General features: G+C 34.9%; 1 protein-coding gene across 2 annotated transcripts in view; it reads left to right on the top strand.

The window, feature by feature from the left end:
* The window catches only part of ERBB4 (erb-b2 receptor tyrosine kinase 4), a 1244626-nt gene that overhangs the window by 834402 nt on the left and 389663 nt on the right, over positions 1–20561 (top strand). For both annotated transcript variants that reach the window (XM_081582978.1, XM_081582977.1), the window contains exon 4: positions 9862–9996. In XM_081582978.1, coding sequence (XP_081439104.1) covers positions 9862–9996 — 135 coding nt within the window. The remainder of the gene's footprint in view (positions 1–9861; positions 9997–20561) is intronic.

Genomic DNA, 20561 nt, shown 5'->3' with positions numbered 1-20561 from the left:
TACATTTTCTGGAAACTTGGAACAGTTACTTAAGAAGATCGTTGTCTGTAATGAAGGCTTTCCGGTGGATAGGGGAATAAAAATGTTTGATATTTATGCAATGGGGTATTCTATTTTAATAGTAAGAAGATAGCAAATTTTTCATTCTTTCTCTTTATATACCTTTGATTGTGTTCATCTCTCTTTTATTAGATGGATATGGTGGCTCAGCTGGTAAAGAATCTGTCTGCAATACAGGAGACCTGGTTTTGATCCCTGGGTTGGGAAGATCCCCTGGAGAAGGGAACGGCTACCCGCTCCAGTATTCTGGCCTGGAGAATTCCATGGACAGAGGAGCCTGATGGGCTACAGTCCATGGGATCACAAAGAGTCGGACATGACAGCGACTTTCACTTTCACTATTCATTCATTAATATGAATTTTTTCATTCGACTTCTCAAAGCCATAATTTTCTGTTTATTTTTATAACTTTGATATAGTTTCAATGCATTTTTCTAAAATATCATGAAGTGACATTTCCAAAACATTGAGTCAGACCCCCCTCCAGGAAATTAAAAAGTTAGGAGGGTAACATCTGGTACATTAATCACTCAGTTGTTTACTAATAACCTCAAAAAGAAATCAGTTTTACCACAGTGCTTTGTAAATGTTTCATACATAGGAATATCTATTTTCAGGTAAATGGAAATAAACCTCTTGCCTTAAAAATTGCACTTCAAAAATGGTATACTAGAGACTAAACTTTATTAATCATTGGGAAGGTGTACACATTAAAATGATACCACTTACCACTAACCGGAATGGCTACAAAAAATAGAAAAAACGCAGGTTGACAAGGTTAAGAAGCAAGTAGATCTCTCATACTCTACTGATGGGAATATAAATTGGCAAAAGCACTTTGGAAAATTGTTACTGTGGCCCAGGAATTTCACTTCTATGTATGTCTACAACATAAATGTGTACATATTGTCACTAAAAGGTATATCCTAGGATGTTCTAGTGGCACTAGAAGTAATAGTTCAAATGTGGAAAATACATGAGCCAGATGTCCTTGTAGAATTAGATAAACAAAACATGCAATACCATACAGCAATGAAAATGAACAGTATAGGTGAATTTCACAAACATAATGTTGAACAAAAGGGATCCAGACAAGACAAATGCATGTAATATTATTCCACTTATGTATAAAGTACAAAAATACGTGAAAGTGATCTTGCTCAAAGTTAGGATAGAGGTTTCAATAGGGAGTGAAAGCATGAGGAAGGCTTCTGTTGTGCTGGAATGTTATGTTTTTTGATCTGAGTGCTGGGTACATGTGTGTTCAGTTTGAAAAAATACTTTGCATATGATAGATGCACATCTTTGTATGTATGCATGTGTGATTGTTGCTTCAGCTGTATCCAACTCGTTGCGATATTACGGACTGTGGCCTGCCAGGCTCCTCCATCTATGAGATTCTCTAGGCAAGAATACTGGAGTGGGTTTTCATGCCCTCCTCCAGAGCATCTTCCTGACCCAGGGAGCGAGCCCACATCTCTTATGTCTCCTGCATTGGCAGGCATGTTCTTTACCACTAGTGCAACCTGGGAAGCCCCTCTGTATGTATATTGTACTTCAATAGAAAAGTTGGAAAAAAAATGTGCGCTGTTGAAGTCACAAGATTTAGGTTTTGTACATATGTACAAAATGCCAAGAGGTTTCTTCTGAGTCAGTGTGGCATAGACTGCTTGTGTCCCAAGTCCATTATAACTGTCTAACTTTTAAACGGTATTTCGCTTTAGCTAATCATATGACTATTCAGTACAAAAACTGCAATTCCTTACGTTTCATGCCCAGCTGTGGCTCCATGACTGAATTCAAACCAACAAGAAAAAATATGACTGTCTTGTGGCAGTCTGCAAGTATCCTCATTAAGAGACAATATAATCAGTAAATAGCTAGTTGAATAATTACTAAATATAAACTGTAATGTAATCAATAATTGTGTGACAGAGCCTATGAGTACAATATTCCCATTATAGTGTTGAACAAACTGAGTCTCATAAATATATACAAGGCCAAACATCTAGTAAGTAAAGAACTAGATTTTGAAGTTAGTTTTATCCAGCTAACTAGATTGAGTATTATTGTTTTATACTCAAAGCTCTAATAGAGAAATATTAATCTATCTCTCTACCTACCTACCTGCCTATAATATATCTATCATCTTTTTTATGTTTCCATCTACCTATAAAATGCAATATATTATAACTTTGATATATAAAATGAATTCGTGGGGAGGTTGGATTAGAAGCAAAATGTTGAATCTGCTATGAGATAATAGAGCCTAAATTAAGAAGTAGCAGGGAATAAAAAAATAGTACGGTAAATTAAAATAAACATTATGAGGATTTTATTTAGGGTGTCATGACAGATTAAATATTGAGGTGAAAGAATTAATTATAAATCTCAAGTTTTGAGTTTTACAGCATCTTACTCTGATTGTAATGGAAATATAGAAATACAAGGGGAGTATAAGTTTGGGAGAAATCATTACAAAAAATATTAAACATGTTGACACATACATAGAATTATATAGTAAAGTGAGACAACAATTTGAGAAGGAGATTCTATATCTGTAATATAAGGCCTGTTACAATGCAAAATTTATTTTAAAATTTTCCAGAGACTAGGAATGTCTAAGTGGGTTACTACCTCCTTAATGAATAGAAAGAATTGATATATAAGATCAAACAAATTTTACCTAATATTTTATATAGTTATAATGTAAACATCATCTAGTGGATAAGGAGAAGATATCACTATTGTGTTATTTTTTAAGCAACTAACAACTTCTTAACAAATGTTAGTCATGTTCTGAAGATATCAATATTATTATAATCTTCAAAAGTATTTGAATTTCTAGTATGTGCTTGACACTTTCTTTGGTACGAGGGCCCCAGAAAGATGTATGTTGTGGTTCTTATCCTCCAGAGACCTGTATTATGCTAAAGAAAAGTACACAAAAGAACAAAGAAGGTGAAGTAGCATTTACTTTGTTAGATGAGTGATCCAGATAATCAGTGTCATAAAAGTTAGAGGTACTTCTCTAAAAACTAAATGGTCACGGTAGACTTCTCAGCAGAGCTAGGACTCAAGCTAAAAAATATTGATTGGATTTAAGCTAAAACATTGGATCCTGAAATGTGTATTAATACATTGGAACATTGTGGAGAGAATTACTGAGCTTCGTTCAATTGAAATAAAGATTATTTTTGCTATAATTTTCTATCTTAAGCCGACTTTCAATGAATTTTCTAATCATTTCTTCTTGAAATCGCCTTGCTCTGTTCAAAAAAAACTGCCCACTGTTTCTTCTTGATGTTTGGTATCTGCATCATGAGCTTTTGACTCTGATCATCGAGCTGAAATACAGAAGGTTACATCACTCATTTACATTATCACCATCTCCCCACTCCCAATACAAATGTGACATTTCAATTTTGCACACTTCAACTCTCCTTAAATCATCTGTGTAAAAACTTCAAAGCTTGATTGATGATGAATGAGCCATTGTCTCCTCAAGCACCCGGTTCTCATTAGCCTTTAGAGTCTCAGCTTATTAATAATGAACCTTGAGGGCTGACCCAGTGGGGTAGCAGCAATTCATTGTGCTCCTAGCTGAAAGGTCTGGGTTTGGGAAAGATACAGAAATCTCTGGACCAAGTCCATTCCAGAGATGATGTATTAAGTATCACAGGTGGATGATGTGAGCTATATTACTTTTGTATCATTATCTGCCAGCACACTTTCATGGCTTAAGGTGATGACAGTGAAAAAGATACATTGCTTTATGTCTGAGGAAATCCAGTAACTGCTTCCTGTAGCTTCATCTTGAAGATGGACTTTTGCCACTTTGGGTTTTGACTTCTTGATTATGACCTTTGGCTTGAATAGGCAATGAAAGTCTGATATATGCATTATTCAGAGGTTCTCAATTAGACAAGTGCAATATTTGCAATCTTTATTTGTATTATCATTTTAATTCTGAGGTTGACCTGCAAATGCACCCATGCAAAAAAAGACATTTAGATATACAATCAAGGATTGAGGTTTAGTATTTTATCCTTTCTTGTGTTTGATAGCTTTGTGAGTAAAAGGAAATGTTTACTATTGATACCGATCATATAGACTAAAGTGGAATACGGCTAACTGCACTTAAAGTTATAATCTTTACTTTGTAAAAAGAGAAAGGCATTCAGTCTTGTTTATGAATTGTGGCTGGTGGGGTCAAAGCAATTTTGTCAACTTCTTAAACTGAGGAGGAAGGTCATATTAATCTGTATTTTCAGCAGGGATGCTACATCACAATTAGGCTGTTTCATACAGGGCAGGGGAACAAATGCCAGGATTCAGTATTTTATCACATTTTCTCTTGAGAGAATATATTTGCAAAATGTCAATGATTCTCTTAGTGGTCACTCATCCCCCAAATTCTGTATAATAACTAGCATCTGAAAAGAAATGAAAAGTACAAAAGAACTTATTTAAATAACACAAATATTCCCTTCTTCATTAGATTCATGCAAATGAGAATTGAGGGAAATAAATGGTCAATGTACAATCTTTGTGGAGTGGAATGCTAAGACAAAAGTACATTATGCCTTCTCTAGAATGTCATATTGTCACTTTACCCCTTTCTAAAAAATGATTGGTGTAACAGTGTGAGGTAGATTTATGGTTCAGTATAAAATATGAGTTTAGACTTTTGTGTAGCATATATTAGATATTTTGCACACGTTAGGGGGAATTTTGTCTTTCTCTGATAGCTCAAAGTCATCTTTATTCACCTGATAAATAATAATGGAATTTGGTGAACAAAATGGGTTTAGGGATACCAATGAAAATTGTCTAAATATACCTTATAAATATTAAATATTTTACCTGTAGTAATTTTGCACATTATCAATTAACAGCTTATATAAAGAAAGCTCTTTCTCATTCAAATTATAAAAATGCTAACCTCAAAATTATATATATAATATATATTTTTATACTCAAAATATTATATTTTCTTGCATGAAGCAAACTCTTATAGTGCATCTGGCTTGTGCCGGGGTACAGTTTTGAACAAAACAGAAATGACTCCTAGCTTAATGAAATGTGGGAACCAGTAAAAATTACCTCAGTTCAGTTCAGTCACTCATCCATGTCTGACTCTTTGTGACCCCATGGACTGCAGCACTCCAGGCCTCCCTGTCCATCACCAACTCCCAGAGTCTGCTCAAACTCATGTCCATTGAGTCAGTGATGCCATCCAACCATCTCATCCTCCGTCGTCCCCTTCTCCTCCTGCCCTCAATCTTTCCCAGCATCCCAGTCTTTTCAAATGAGTCAGCTCTTTGTATCAGGTAGCCAAAGTATTGGAGTTTCACCTTCAAAATCAGTCCTTCCAATGAATATTCAGGACTGATCTCCTTTAGGATGGACTGGTTGGATCTTCTTGCAGTCCAAGGGACTCTCAAGAGTCTTCTCCAACACCACAATTCAAAAGCATCAGTGGCATTTTTATATAAGACAGTTTTGTTCTGTGAACTTGCTGGAAATATTTTTATATAATATGATAAGACAATAGATAGCAGATTTTTTTTTCTACCAATTGTTTCAGTGACCTAGAATCTATTTGTGTCTGTCTTTATTTACTCTTGATATATTTCCTGCAGGGAAAGTGAAGTTAAATGGAATGAGATTAGTGTACCTTGAACTCATTTAGTTATTCAACATTTTTTGAGTCCTTCTATACTTCCAGGTATCTTTGTTTGAATTTCAATTAAATCTGTGCCTCATTTGCCTAGATTCCTTAGAAATTGTCTTGTGTCATGATTTTAAAAATATAATGATTAATCATAATTTCATGCTGCTAGTGGACTAGAAACTCTTGGTATAACAAAGTTGACACAAGCTGTTAGCAAAGGTATAGCCAGACATTTTTCTGGTATCACCCTAGATAAATATCTTAGCAAGATTTTCTCTTTTTCTAATCTTTGTCCCTTTTTCTAAACTAAACAGATAATTTTAGAAAAACTTTTATGGTCAGTGACTTTATGGCCTTTCCTAGTGGCTCAGACAGTAAAGTGTCTGCCTACAATGCAGGAGACCTGGGTTCAATCCCTGGGTGGGGAAGATCTCCTGGAGAAGGAAATGTCAACCCACTCCAGTATTCTTGCCTGGAAAATCCCATGGACAGAGGAACCTGGTAGGCTACAGTTATGGGATCACAAAGAGTCAGACAGGACTGTGCAACTTCACTTTCACTTTCTTTCATGGTCAATGAAGGTAGAAACATTAGCTATCCCTTTTGTCTGGTAAATAATCTGTGTCTTTTAGCAACTTTCTCGCAGGTTAATACCTTTTCCTAGAATTTTAATCCAGCAATAAATCTAACTGAATATATCCACACGGAACATATTAATTAATATTTTAACACTAACACTGTATAAAGTTATGAAATAAATGGAAATGATATAAATGAATTAATGCAATTTGACATTATTTCCTGATGCGTATTTAAGTAATCAAGTTAATCAAAAGAAAATATAAGATGAAGCACACACAAAAACTCTTCTATAAATTTCAATAAAATATACACTTTCTGACTGAAATTATGGCATTCAAAGGCAGATTATGGTCTAAGCCAAACATAAAGAGAAAAAAAAGACTATTTTCAAGGAAAATATACACATGCATGAATAAACTATCTATTATTAAGTACTAAAATGTTATAAATCCTCCTGACCAGAATTGCTAGCAGATGCTGAGTTTTGAATTCAGAATGATAAAAATATCATCCAGATTGATCATGATTATAGTCTCAATTTAAAATTTGAACATGTAAGATTATACTTGAATTATTATTACCTCTTTTTTAAATCCTTTTCTATGTATAAGCCAAGCTCTTGAACAGAGTATTTCTAAGAAATAAATGTTGACATTGGTAGCAGATTAATTTTGTTGAAGAAAGGGATTTGATGCGATTATTATTCAGCATAATATAATCTGATTCTTTTGAGTATTTTTAGATAGGAAGTTGTAGATGGATGCTGTGTTCCTTCAGTATGAACTATTTGAATTAAAATGTGACTCCTGAAAAATATACTCTTTCTACAATGTTTGAGCTGTTACATTTTCTAGTCACATTGTTTTAAAGTAGAACTTTTCCATATCTAGACTGAAAAATAACCTTAGTTTCCTGGATAGCAGTCAAAATCTCCTTTCTTTGTCACCTAATGAAGAATTATTGCTACAGCAGAAGAGCATCACCTAATGTCTCATGAGAAAGCTATTAGTATGAGATCCTCACATTTCTTAGATAGAAACTTAATGCCAAACATTAATGCAGAAATCCATTTTCACAATCTTTCTTACCTCTTACATCTCCCTTCTTGCTTTGATGAAGATTGTATGGTTAGGTCATGAAAAATAATGAACTGGGTTGTAGAAGCAGAAAGAAGATCTAATTTTTTTATTTCTTTTTTTCCCCCTCCCACTTGAGAAAATGGATCCAATAGTCAGTGATAGAATTAATAATGGAAATGGGATTGATTTTAAATGTGGAAAGTCCTACAATGTCAAAATTAATCTGGAGGATTTTATACATGCAATGTAGTAAGGCACTTTATATGAGACCTCCAATCTTATTTACACAAGTACCTTTTTTTATAGTGTTACATGTTCCTTTCATTCTTTTATGCCCGATTTTGCTTTAAGGGGACTCTTGGCTTCCGTCATAGTTTAGTTGGTAAAGAATCTACCTGTAATGCAGGAGACCTTGGGCAATTCCTGGGTCAGGAAGATCCCCTGGAGAAGGGATAGGCTACCCTCTCCAGTATTCTTGGGCTTCCCTGTGGCTCAGCTGCTAAAAAATCCACCTGCAATGTGAGAGACCTAGGTTTGATCCCTGGGTTGGGAAAATCCCCTGGAGAAGGGAAAGGCAACCCATTCCAGTATTCTGCCCTGGAGAATTCCATGGACTGTATAGTCCATGGTGTCGCAAAGAGTCAGATACGACTAAGTGACTTTCACTTTCACTCAGATAGACTTCACTTTCTTTAAAGGTTTAGCTTGGACTACTGCACAGGAGAGGGCTTCCCTGATGGCTCAGCAGATAAAGTATCTACCTGCAATGCAGGAAACACAAGAGACACGCGTTCGATCCCTAGGTCAGGAAGATCCCCTGGAGAAGGAAATGGCAACCCTCTCCAGTATTCTTGCTTGAAAAATCCCCTGGACAGGAGACCCTGGTCACAGGGTCACAAAGGGTCTAACACAACCGAGAGACTAAGCACACACTGAACAGGAGAGATGATTTTCTTAAGGCTGGCACAGGAGGCAGAGTTGGTTGATGTCCTGATACCCCATCCCTCATCTTCCTTGCTAACACTCCTATACATTTTGAGTTTTGTTCGCATAGCAATATGTCCACCTTAAGAATTTCTCACTCAGCCTAGGATATTGTTCTGGGCAATAAAATGCAGGTTAATCCTTGGGAAAACATCCCTTTTCAAATCAAAGGCCACCTGTTCACTCTTTTGTCTTTATCTTGCCTTGAATTCACACATCTTTAGATGCAGCAGTCATCGTATGCCTGGAATGAATAAAGCCAACATACATAGCAAGTTGTGGGTACTGCAGAATAGCTAAACTAATATCCACAACTGCCTCTGATAAGCTTCTTATCATGTGAAAAAAAATCATCCCTTATCCATATAAATCACTGTTAATTGACTTTTGTTTTTTGTATCTGACTGCTTTATGGACTGTTATATGATTTCTCTTGTTTTTGTATTAGACAGGAAGAAAAAATGTAGTATATATTGAGTAGGAAAATGCTATATGTATTTCTAATCAATTTCTCAAAATGATAAGAATAGTATTTTCAGAGGGAATATCCACCTTTTTGTCTGGATAATGTAAAGCTATCTGTACCAGAATCTGTGTGTATAATCAGCCACTGTTCAGAGGGAACAAGTTAGCTGATTAAGGCCAGTGTCGTAAAATAAGAATCAAGGAAAAATTGGCTTTGATGCATTGTATCACATAGGCATGCCCTGTTGCAATGAACCAGAGAATATCTATGATATCTTGCTTTGTGTTGTTATTAAAGAATAATTGGCAATTCTATTGACTGCATTTGAGATGAATAAATAACACTTTTGTGATTGAAGCATTAAATTTACCTTCCATTTTGTGCTAATTACTTACCTAACTGACTCCAGTCAATATCACATTGACTGAAACAATATTTTTAAGGGAAATTTGGCAATTTGAAGAAAGCCTTAAAAATATTCACAATCTGTGAATTTTATTTATAGGGAAAAAAAACATTTAAAAAGCTAATCAGAGATAAACAAGTTAAATTACCAACAAGGGGTTGATTGGTTAAATAAATACTATTTAAGTTACACCCCGGCATATCATATTCTCCTTAGAAATAACACAGAATAATATTTCATTACCTTTGAGTATTCACTATTTAGTATTAACAAAATTATCAAGTTATGAAATATACATGCAATATTATTCCAATTTCAGAGGAAATAAAACAAAAAAGAGACTGAGAGCATCTGTTCCAAACAGTGAAGAGTGTTTCTCTCTGAGTGTTTGAATTGTAAGTTGTTATTTTTCTGTGTATTGTTCAATGTTGTCAAATTTCTGCAATCTATATGACTCAGGAAAAAGGTATTTTATAAGAAATCTTGACTATTAACAAAGTAACAGTAATTTAACCCTGAAGATAGCTTAAGAGTAAATTATTTTGATTGACTATCTTTCATCATCAAAAGGTTGACAACAAATCTATGTTTGTTTGTTTTAATACAGAAATCCTAAATGGCGGCGTCTATGTAGACCAGAACAAATTTCTTTGTTATACAGACACTATTCATTGGCAAGATATTGTTCGGAATCCATGGCCTTCCAACCTGACCCTGGTGTCGACAAATGGTAGCTCAGGATGTGAGTAGCATTACCCTTTTTAATGTCTCAAAAGAGTCTCCTACCTCTTGTTTTCACAAAAATGGCTCATGTTTATCATGTCCTAACTAATATTTGAATTTTGACTGCATCCCGTTCTATCTAACAGAACAAACTTTTTACTTTCTACTAAGCTCTTTTTGGAATCATACTCCTCCTTTACAAATTCTCATTTTCTTAACTGGATCCCTTTTGCTCAATCTAAATCATGTTACCATATTTCTAATGTCTAAGCCTGTGGCCTTTTGTCTATAAACTTAAGGCTGGTGTGTAACTGCTGCTTCAACTCTTTGTGACTGTTATATCCCTGAGAAAATGGTAGTAGGACAAAAATGTACTTTCCTATTTAGTGTAATTTTTAGTTAAAAAAAGAAAACAGTGAACATTTTAGAATTTCTAAGCCTTCATTTACCCACAAAACCTGCATGGTAATACCTTATGAAAATTCTAAACACTATAAAAAGAGTGGAGAAATATAGATTTCAAGCAGAAGAATTTCATTACATTCTGATTTTAGTCATTAGCCTAATAAACCAACCAATTTCTCATTCTTAAAGTGTTTAGTGTTTCTATCACAGATAATTTATTCGATTCAGAATACTTAATATGATTAAATGATAAGCAAATGATATTTGAGCTATCATTAAAATCTTTTGAAATTATTCTGCCTGGATTCTGTTTCACTTTCATAAAGCAGACTATATTGTCTCCACATTTATTATTACTGAGGTTTGTATGAGAGCATAACCTTATCAAGTGTTAACTTGAGTTTTATATTTCCCATCTATTATTATATGTATCTTATATGAAATCATAAGTATCTTGACACAATTCAATAATTGTTTGTAATACTACTAATCGTGTTGTAACACTTTTGTAGGAAATCAAACTGCAAGGGACAATTAAATTTCTTGATGGTCCTAATAATATAACAGGGAAATATGAATATATTTGATCTAAACTGACAGCTGTGTTATCTAATAAATGGCTAAATTTTTAGAAAAAAAACTAAAGTAACGTAATTTGCTTGTCACCTTTGACCAGAAATTTATATAAGATATTATCTTTGTCCAACAGTGTTGAAGTTGCATACCTTGTAAAATTACATGTGAATGAAAAATTGAATCTGTTCATACTAACAAAGCAAATGATGTGCTTCAGAAATGGCTTCGGTTTTCAGTCTGTGCATATTATAGTAAGATTTATATGAAAGGAAAAAATCATAATGTTTGGATAAGAGGAAAGGCCTACTGAATTTCAGCTTATTAGGTACCGGCCTCTAATGCATGAGTAAGATCAGGCAAGGATGAAGCCCAAGACAGAAGGCAAAGGGATTATCATCACCAGCCTTGCAGGATGTAGAGCAGTGAGGTCTGAGGGATTTGCAAGCAGTTTCATACACAGCATCTCTTTTTGTTATTCTTTTGAGGGCAAATTTGAATGTTGGTGCCTATAACCAAGCAACATTATCTGTGTTTGCTTTTGAATGCAAATTGCAGGTACAAAAACTGTAATATGGAGTAGATTCACAACAATGATTCTTTACAGATTAACCACCAATTGCTTAATGATATTATTTTTTACATAATGTTCTATTTGCTGACACATTATACATAGTGCATGACACCATAGCTGATAGCAATCAATAGCTGGTCTAAGTAAGTGGGCCTAAGGAAGCATCACTACAAACAAAGCTAGTGGAAGTGATGGAATTCCAGTTGAGCTCTTTCAAATCCTAAAAGATGATGCTGTGAAAGTGCTACACTCAATATGCCAGCAAATTTGGAAAACTCAGTGGCCACAGGACTGGGAAAGGTCAGTTTTCATTCCAATCCCAAAGAAAGGCAATGCCAAAGAATGCTCCAACTACAGCACAATTTCACTCATCTCACACGCTAGCAAAGTAATGCTCAAAATTCTCCAAGCCAGCCTTCAACAGTACGTGAACCATGAAATTCCAGATGTTCAAGCTGGTTTTAGAAAAGGCAGAGGAGCCAGAGATCAAATTGCCAACATCCGTTGGATCATCGAAAAGGATGAGAGTTCCAGAAAAATATCTATTTCTGCTTCATTGACTACCCCAAAGCTTTTGACTCTGTGTATCACAACAAAGTATGGAAAATTCTGAAAGAGATGGGAATGCTAGACCACCTGACCTGCCTCCTGAGAAATCTATATGCAGGTCAAGAAGCAACAGTTAGAACGGGACATGGAACAACAGACTGGTTGCAAATGGGGAAAGAAGTACATCAAGGCTGTATCTTGTCACCCTGTTTATTTAACTTACATGCAGAGTATATCATGTGAAATGCCAGGCTGGAAGAAGCACAAACTGGAGTCAAGATTTCTGGGGGAGATATTAAAAACCTCAAATAAGCAGATGACACCACTCTTATGACAGAAAGTGAAGAAGAACTAAAGAGCCTCTTGATGAAAGTGAAAGAGGAGAGTGAAAAATTTGGCTTAAAACTAAACATTCAGAAAACTAAGATTATGGCATCCAGTCCCATCACTTCATGGCAAGTAGATGGGGAAACAATGGAAGCAGTGACAGACCTTATTTTGGGGGGCTCCAAAATCACAGCAGATGGTGATTGCAGCCGTGAAATTAAGACGTTTGCTCCTTGGAAGAAAAGCTATGACTAACCTAGGCAGCATATTAAAAAGCAGAGACATTACTTAGCCAACAAAGATCTGTCTAGTCAAAGCTATTGTTTTTCCAGTAGTCATGTATGTATGTGAGAGTTGGGCTATAAAGAAAGCTGAGCGCCAAAGAATTGATGCTTTTGAACTGTGGTGTTGGAGAAGACTCCTGAGAGTCCCTTGGACTGCAAGGAAATCCAACCAGTCAATCCTGGAGAAAATCAATCCTGAATATTCGTTGGAAGGACTGATGCTGAAGCTGAACCTCCAATACTTTGGCCACCTGATATGAAGAAATGACTCGTTGGAAAAGACCCTGATGCTGGGAAAGATTCAAGGTGGGAGGAGAAGGGGACAACAGATGATGAGATAGTTGTATGGCATCACCGATGGGATGGCATGAGTTTGAGTAAACTCCTGGAGTTGGTGATGGACAGGGAGGCCTGGCATGTTGCAGTCCATGGGGTCGCAAAGAGTCGAACACGTTGAGAGACTGAACTGAACTGAACTTACTGTGGCTTTATCCTGAGTCAGTTGCTTCATTTATCTTCTCCCCATGGTTGATTATTGGCAGTTCTTGTGGTGTTAAATTCAGCTTCTACATTGAGTCCCAGAACTAGACACCACCAACCAATCAAATCACCCAAGTTAAGAATTTAGTAGGCATCATTGATTTCACCTTATCTTTGGTTCTTGGCATTTATTTAATCACTAAATGATACTGAATTTGCCTATTTCTTTATTATACATACTTTTAAGTTACCATTGCTTTAGTTTAGGATTTCATCTGTTGCCTGAGTTATTGGAACAATCTCTGAATTCTTAATGTTTTTTTGAGTCCATGACCTTGTAGTAGTCTGATGAAATCTATAGTCACTTTCTCATAATACTTAAATGAATAGGCATAAAATAAATATTTTATATTGTATATCAATATGCATAAAATTAATAAATTTATAAAGGAATACAATGAAAAAAAAATTATGTTGAAACACACCAGTCAGTATACTTTAAATCTATGATATAGTAATATGCTTTTTTATTATATTACATAAAGTATTCTAACAGTGGAATTAATATTCAGTGTGGTTTGAAGTAGTGATTGGCATAAATATTATTTTAAAAAGGAATATCACTTTAGCAAATGGTGTTGACAAAACTAGATAGCCACACGCACAAAATTGAAGTTAAATTTTTATCTTACACTATATATCAACATGAATTAAAGATCTAAAGGTAAGACCCCAAACTAATGTAACATTTCCCCCATCAAGTTCGAGAACCTCCTAAATTCTATCCACAGATATTTTAGGGGATCCAAGGATCCTTGGTTAACAGCCCCGGTATTTAGGTACTCTCCTTGCATTTGGTCCTGACAACTCTACCGAACAAAATGCCCATAAGTGCTCAATTTAATGGAAATCTAACCATGGCCTTGCCTAAAAAACCATCACTGCAAGCATTATATGGGGTCAAATCTGAACAAATTCAAAGGCTTGGACTTTTCAGCAGATTCCTACTTATATCCCCCCTTTACGGAATGAGTTCTTTCAATTCTTTTGTCTGTATTGCTCTTCCTTTTCTGTTTGCCAGACAAAATTTTGTTCATACATTCAGACATTTGTCAGTTGTTCTCTCTTCTAGAAGTATTCTCTTCTACTGTCTAGATTAGGTAGCATTTTCTGTGTAACCCTATAATGACCAGTGCTGAACCCTGGCATGCTGCCTCACTCTAAAATAAAAAGTCCTTGTAGAGAAGGCCCAATTCATCATTCTTTCCTCTGTTCTAGCATATGATAGATGGATAACAGATATGTACTGAATAAATAAATAAATAAGTGAAATAGATCAGGTCATAAACAGGAAAATCAGATGGATTCAAATTATATTTTCTTCCATCCATCATTTGTATGAAAGAGAATAGATCTGAAAAATAAATCATAATCAACAGACAGGTAGCTTATACATTTCAGGTATTTTTCAGGTAACTATGCCAATGTGTGTCTATATTAATTTATATTTATATAAGTTACACTATTTCTGTTAATTACATTTAAGTTCTATTTGTATGTGTTATTATATTTATAACAATTGTAAGATAAAATATATGTCTATGTTTCCTTTAGTGTTTAGAGACACTGATTTGTGTAATAATTGTAAATACGTACCAATCACATGATTTTGACAATTTAATAATATTTAATTACTAAATTATATTTTGCAAGATATTTCTTAATTATGCTTTTGGGTATGAGTGCAATACTAATTCTTAAAGCAGAAAAGTGCAATGTGTTCATGAGCAACCAGGCCATTTATTGACATAATATTTTGGCTATAACTGAAACAGTGAGGAAAAGGTTTGAAATGTCTAAAGTTTAAGTTTGAAGTGTTTGAAGTTTAATATTAGTTATTTAAAAATATGTTATTTCAGAATAATTATAACCAAATGGTATTTTTTAAAATACTTGAGAAATCTCAATCTAAACTTTAGCAAAGTAAAGAAGAAATGAGTGTCTTCTTTGTCATACCGATCCCTAGCAAGACTGTTAACATTCTAACATTATTGAATAGCTACACCAATAGGGCATATTAAATAAACTACCCTTCACAGTGAAAAAACCATGTAGTGAATGATGTTTCAGTTATTTGGAACTCTATAATGACACTCAGTGATGTCAAAATGCTGGAAATTAGTCACTCACAAAAAATTAAGCAAATGCCAGTAAATCAGAACCTAACTATGAAAAAATAGATGACAGTATGCTCTAAGAAGATGTATAGTTAAGAGAATGGATTTACTAGCCAAACAGGTTTGTTTGAAATCTAAGTAGTTAGTTTGAAATCTAACTTGCCTCTTAATATTAATAGTTACGTGACCTTGGGCAAGTCACTTATGCTTTTAGCATCTCAATTTCCACAACTATAAAAGGAGAGTGTCAAGAACTGAGCTGAGCTGCAAGACTTCATGGTGGTCAGTTAAAATAAAGAACCAATAAGAAGATAATACTCATGCTTTTAATCACTTATGGAAATAGTTTAAGCAAGAAGCTACACTGGAGAAAGTGTGAAGTCCATTGTGTCATTTTTCACCAGAAAACAGAATGGAGAAAAAGTGTCTTAAAGTACCCCCACCCCTCTAAAGACATTTCAGCAAAGGCACCCAAGGAAGGCATTTGATATAGAGGCCACCAGATGGAATAACAATATGCTAACAGCTGGTCAGGGAGCCGTGAGTTCTCCTTGACTGCACTCCCTGTAGAGACTTCAACACATTGATGTGCACCATCCTTTGCTGTGAGGAGAGCTGCTCTCCTCTGTGAGGTTAGCCAGGTAAAGCCTTTGTAACGATTTGTGGCCATGCTTGAAATGTCACACATAGGTTCTTGGCTAGGAGCTTAAATCACCAACTTCCTAGGGTTATTATGGGTTATTATGAGGAAGGGTTTATTATGAGGAAGAAATTAATTAATATGTGTCAAATTTTGAGTGATTTCTTATGTTAAATAAAGAAAAACGTGAAAGAAAGTGTCAGTTGCTCAGTCGTGACTGACTGTTTACAACCCCATGAACTCTAGCCTGATGATGGGAACTTTAGTCTGATGCTGGGAAAGATTGAGGGCAGGAGGAGAAGGGGACAACAGAGAATGAGATGGTTGGATGGCATCACCGACTCAATGGACATGGGTTTGGGTAAACTCTGGGAGTTGGTGATGGACAGGGAGGCCTGGCGTGCTGCAGTTCATGGGGTCGCAAAGAGTTGGACACAATTGAGCAATTGAACTGAGCTGAACTCTAGCCTGCCAGGCTCCTCTGCCCATGGAATTCTCCAGCCAGGAATGCTGGAGTTGGTAACGATCCCCTTCTAGAAGAGATCTTCCTGACCCAGGGATCAAACCCAGGCCTCCCACATTGCAGGCAGATTCTTTATTGTCTGAGCCAACCGGGAGGTAAAGTATCTTCTGATTTTGATTTGTTTTTTCATATGACTTGGCCATTGGACAGAATTATTTTTTATAATATATAACAGTGATATTTTCATTATATATTAATTATTTGGCATTTTATTATGTTTCTGTTTCATATGTTTTAGCAAACAGAAGATAATATTTCATAGCTTTATCTCACAGAGACGCTGAAAGGAACAATGCTCACATGCTGCAGATCTTAGTCTTTTTTTCTTTTTCGCTTACACTAGATGCACCTCTCACTCTCAATTGCCTTCTAAAACCAAATACTAGCTAATGACAGAAGAGAGAGTGTGAGAGAATTGGCAAATTCATAAAAGACATTAAATTCACAAACACAATCTGAGAGTGAATCATTTTTTTTAAACCAGATGTTCTGCCTACATTAAAAACATTGGTAAAACTTAAAACTATATTTATCTTTTAATGGTTACTGCATATCTTAATAATTGCCTGCTCCTAACTATTGCATAGTGTCCTACATAGATAACTTTGATGAACTAGAAAATAATCAAATATCAAAATATAGTCAAACCTGATTTTCTTAGTGTATCAACTGTTGTTACTCCTTCAATATTAAAATAGTTACATAAAATACATGAACTTTTCAACGTTTAGAATTTCATAGTAAAGAAAAAGACAAAATTTATCCACAGGATAAATTTCAGTGCAGCTTCACTTTTTGTGTATTATATACACATATACCCACTCTTACATAAATGCATATATGGAATCAACTTATGTATGCTTTTTTGAGTTTTAATATAAAAGTTTTAATTAGAAAAATATGAAAAAACATTAGAAAGCATAAATTAACCTGCATGAACTGAAAAGACAATTCTCTGAAAAGGTGTATAAAATAAATTCTTCATGAATCTCATCTGACAAAACAAAAGAACTAAAGGTCATGTTAAATTCAGATGCAATTTTTCTAAACAAAATATTAGCAAACAACATAATCTTGGAATGTATTTTTTAAAAAATAAGAGCAAGTGGAAGTTATGCCTTCCTTTAATGCTGTTACTGAGAGAGTAAGGACTTGAACCTGACCCTTATCTGAGAAGGTCTTTATAAAAAGAGGTTTTCCAGGTTGACTGAAATTCACCCGAGCATAAACCTTTAGGTAAAAACATTACAAGGTACAAGCATAGCATCCTTGCTAGCTCAGTTTTCTGGGAGAAGAGTGCAGTGTTTCACTTTTTGAGTAAAATTTTTGTGACAGATTTTTACTTTCATCATGTGCAATACTTTTCTTTTAATTAAATTTTTTATCAAATAATATATGTATATAAAACTATGAAATATGATCTCTGCTTTCTAGAAAACAATAGAATATTCCTCAGGGGTACTACACCCCAGGTGACAGAACAGAAAAATTCTCCCACAATAGAACTTTCTTAGCTCAGTTCAGTTCTCATATTTATCATGCATTTCCATGTAATATTTTATTTTATTGTGAATCATATATACATATATATGTATGTATGTATACATATGCACATTTATATATAGTATATATGAGGCTTCCCCAGTAGCTCAGTGCTAAAGAATCTTCCTGCAGTGCAGGAGACACAGGTTCAATCCCTGGGTCGGGAAGATCCCCTGGAGAAGGAACGGGCAACCCACTCCAGTATTCTTGCCTGGGAAATCCCATGGACAGAGTAGAGTGGTGGACTATAGTCCATGGAGTCTCAAAAGAGTCATGACAGAGATTAAACAATGACAAGAATATAATATATATGTATAAAGGAAACAAATGTGTGTATAAACACATACACTTACATATACACACATTTGGTCACAATATTTTATGATTATACATTAGTTTTCACTTTCATTTTACATGTAAATCACCTAAAATCTGGAATAAATTCCAGAGTCTTTCCACTCTGGCCATATTCTCTTACTGCCAACCCCACCCTCTGCTACAGATGACTCCGGTAAACCTCATGGCTGTGCTTGAGCACTCCCTCAGCTGCTCTTAAGTGAGGTTACCCACTGCACCCCAAATTTCCTCAAAGAATAAATGAGATTAGTGATGAACATGATTTTTCTAATAATAATAGTGCTTATTGAGGGGCAGAAAGACCCACATTTGGCTTTTGTGTTCCTGCTCTTGAGTTACAGGTAAGGATGAGCCTGATTTACTGGGACCCTCTGACCATTTCCAGACCTTTAGGGTAGATACCTTTATTGTCTCCTAGATTTGTTGCCCCTTCTCTCCAGGAAAAGGGTTATTTCATTTTGTTTCTATATTTGTAGAAATATTAATTCATTGCATAAGAAAATGCCCACTCTACGCATTTAATGTATATAACAGGCTTCCTTAGAAAATAATATATTGTAATGTCCTTAGAAAAGTTTAAATAATACATTTCCCAAAGCATCATTTGTTCAGTCAAAAATTACACCATGTCAGAAATGTTCTGGTAAATGTTTAACAACCTCTCTTAACAAAATAAGGAGGAAAACATGCCACTGATTTGTAGAGTTTGCGATTTTCATGGTGTAAATATTCCTAATGTTGTCCCTTTTTAGCAACCAATGTAGATTTTGGAAGAGATGCCCACTTAGCATGCATTTAGGGAGGATTTCCAGTGTACAGATTCAATAGACATGAATAATCAGGAAATAATAAATTTTAAGTATATATTGCCTTTGTTTTAATAAAATTTAATTGTGGATTTATATCATTTTATGTTTAGTAATGGTTGCACTTAACAACCAACTCTCACAATTCTAGAAAATTCGATTGTAAGCCAAGTACACTACTACCATGTGTGAACATCAGTAGTCCTGTGGAGGTAACGCGAGGCTAAGCCCAGTACAGTGCTTATCATTTCTCTCTGTAAGGATGCAAAGAGAAAATTAAGCCTACACATCATACATGGTATGAGCTGATCACGGCACTTAGCCTCCTCTGGGGCAAATGATGAATAAACATACACACATACGCCTCAAGAAAGAATAACCTCTTTAGAGACAGAGCAGTTTAACTCAAAACTTAAGGAGGAAAATATCTTCAGGGTCATATTCTGCTAACATTTTTCATTTAAATTATTAAACAATATACTTAGCTTCTGCATTCATGTTAACTTCTTACACTCAAGATTTTCTCAAGAATAACAGATAGAAGTTACATCTGTTTTGCTAAAAGGCTTGCTTACAGAGTGAGCCTTGTTTACCCTTTCAGGGTAAACTGAGTTTCTGCCTCTAAGATTAACTCCTCTGCACCCCACAAACATATTGCTCTAGCTGTTAAAATGTTCAATTTTCTACCCTCAAATAGATCTTCATGATAGCATAGCTTGTCGGAAGGAAATAGCAACGATGTTGTGTATCATGGTCTACCATTACAAAAGGCAAGATTTTCTTATGCCTGTTGATAAGTAGATTAATGGTTTCCAAACTTGGACATTTGCCAGAATCTACTCCCAGAGATTCTTACTGAGTAAGTTTGGTTTAAAGATGAGAAGCTACCTATTTTCAAAGGACTCTAATTGATAACAAGGTTAGGGGTAAGTAGCACTGATCTAGTGTAGGATTTCGATGCTAGTAAAATGATAGTAATATGTGAAACTCCTATCACTAATTTCATTAATAACTATAGCAATGCGTTAAGGGCTTGTGACCTTTTGGACCTGGTATATCACATACAATTAAAGAACTGTATTTCTAATTCTTATAGAAAGTCTGTAAGGTAGATATTAAGAGCTCCCTTTGGGGTTGCTGAGAGTGATTTTAGTGGTAAGTGCTCACTGTCTTCCAGTGAATGGTTGAAGAGATCAAAATTTTATAAAATGGCAGGTCTCTGGGGTTCAAATTGTCCAGCTGAGGGCAGCTATCAAGATTTTACTGTTTGAAATTATTTTAAATTTTAGCAAAATTTTTCACTATGGAAATTTTCATTGAAAAAACCATTACTTAACTAAAAGATAT

This window comes from Giraffa tippelskirchi, chromosome 3 (genome assembly GCF_054371585.1).
Source record: "Giraffa tippelskirchi isolate mGirTip1 chromosome 3, T2T-mGirTip1v1.2.pri, whole genome shotgun sequence".
NCBI classification, from domain to species: domain Eukaryota; kingdom Metazoa; phylum Chordata; class Mammalia; order Artiodactyla; family Giraffidae; genus Giraffa; species Giraffa tippelskirchi.
The sequence above is the reverse complement of the archived record's forward strand: the minus strand, read 5'-3'. Positions and strand labels throughout refer to the sequence as shown.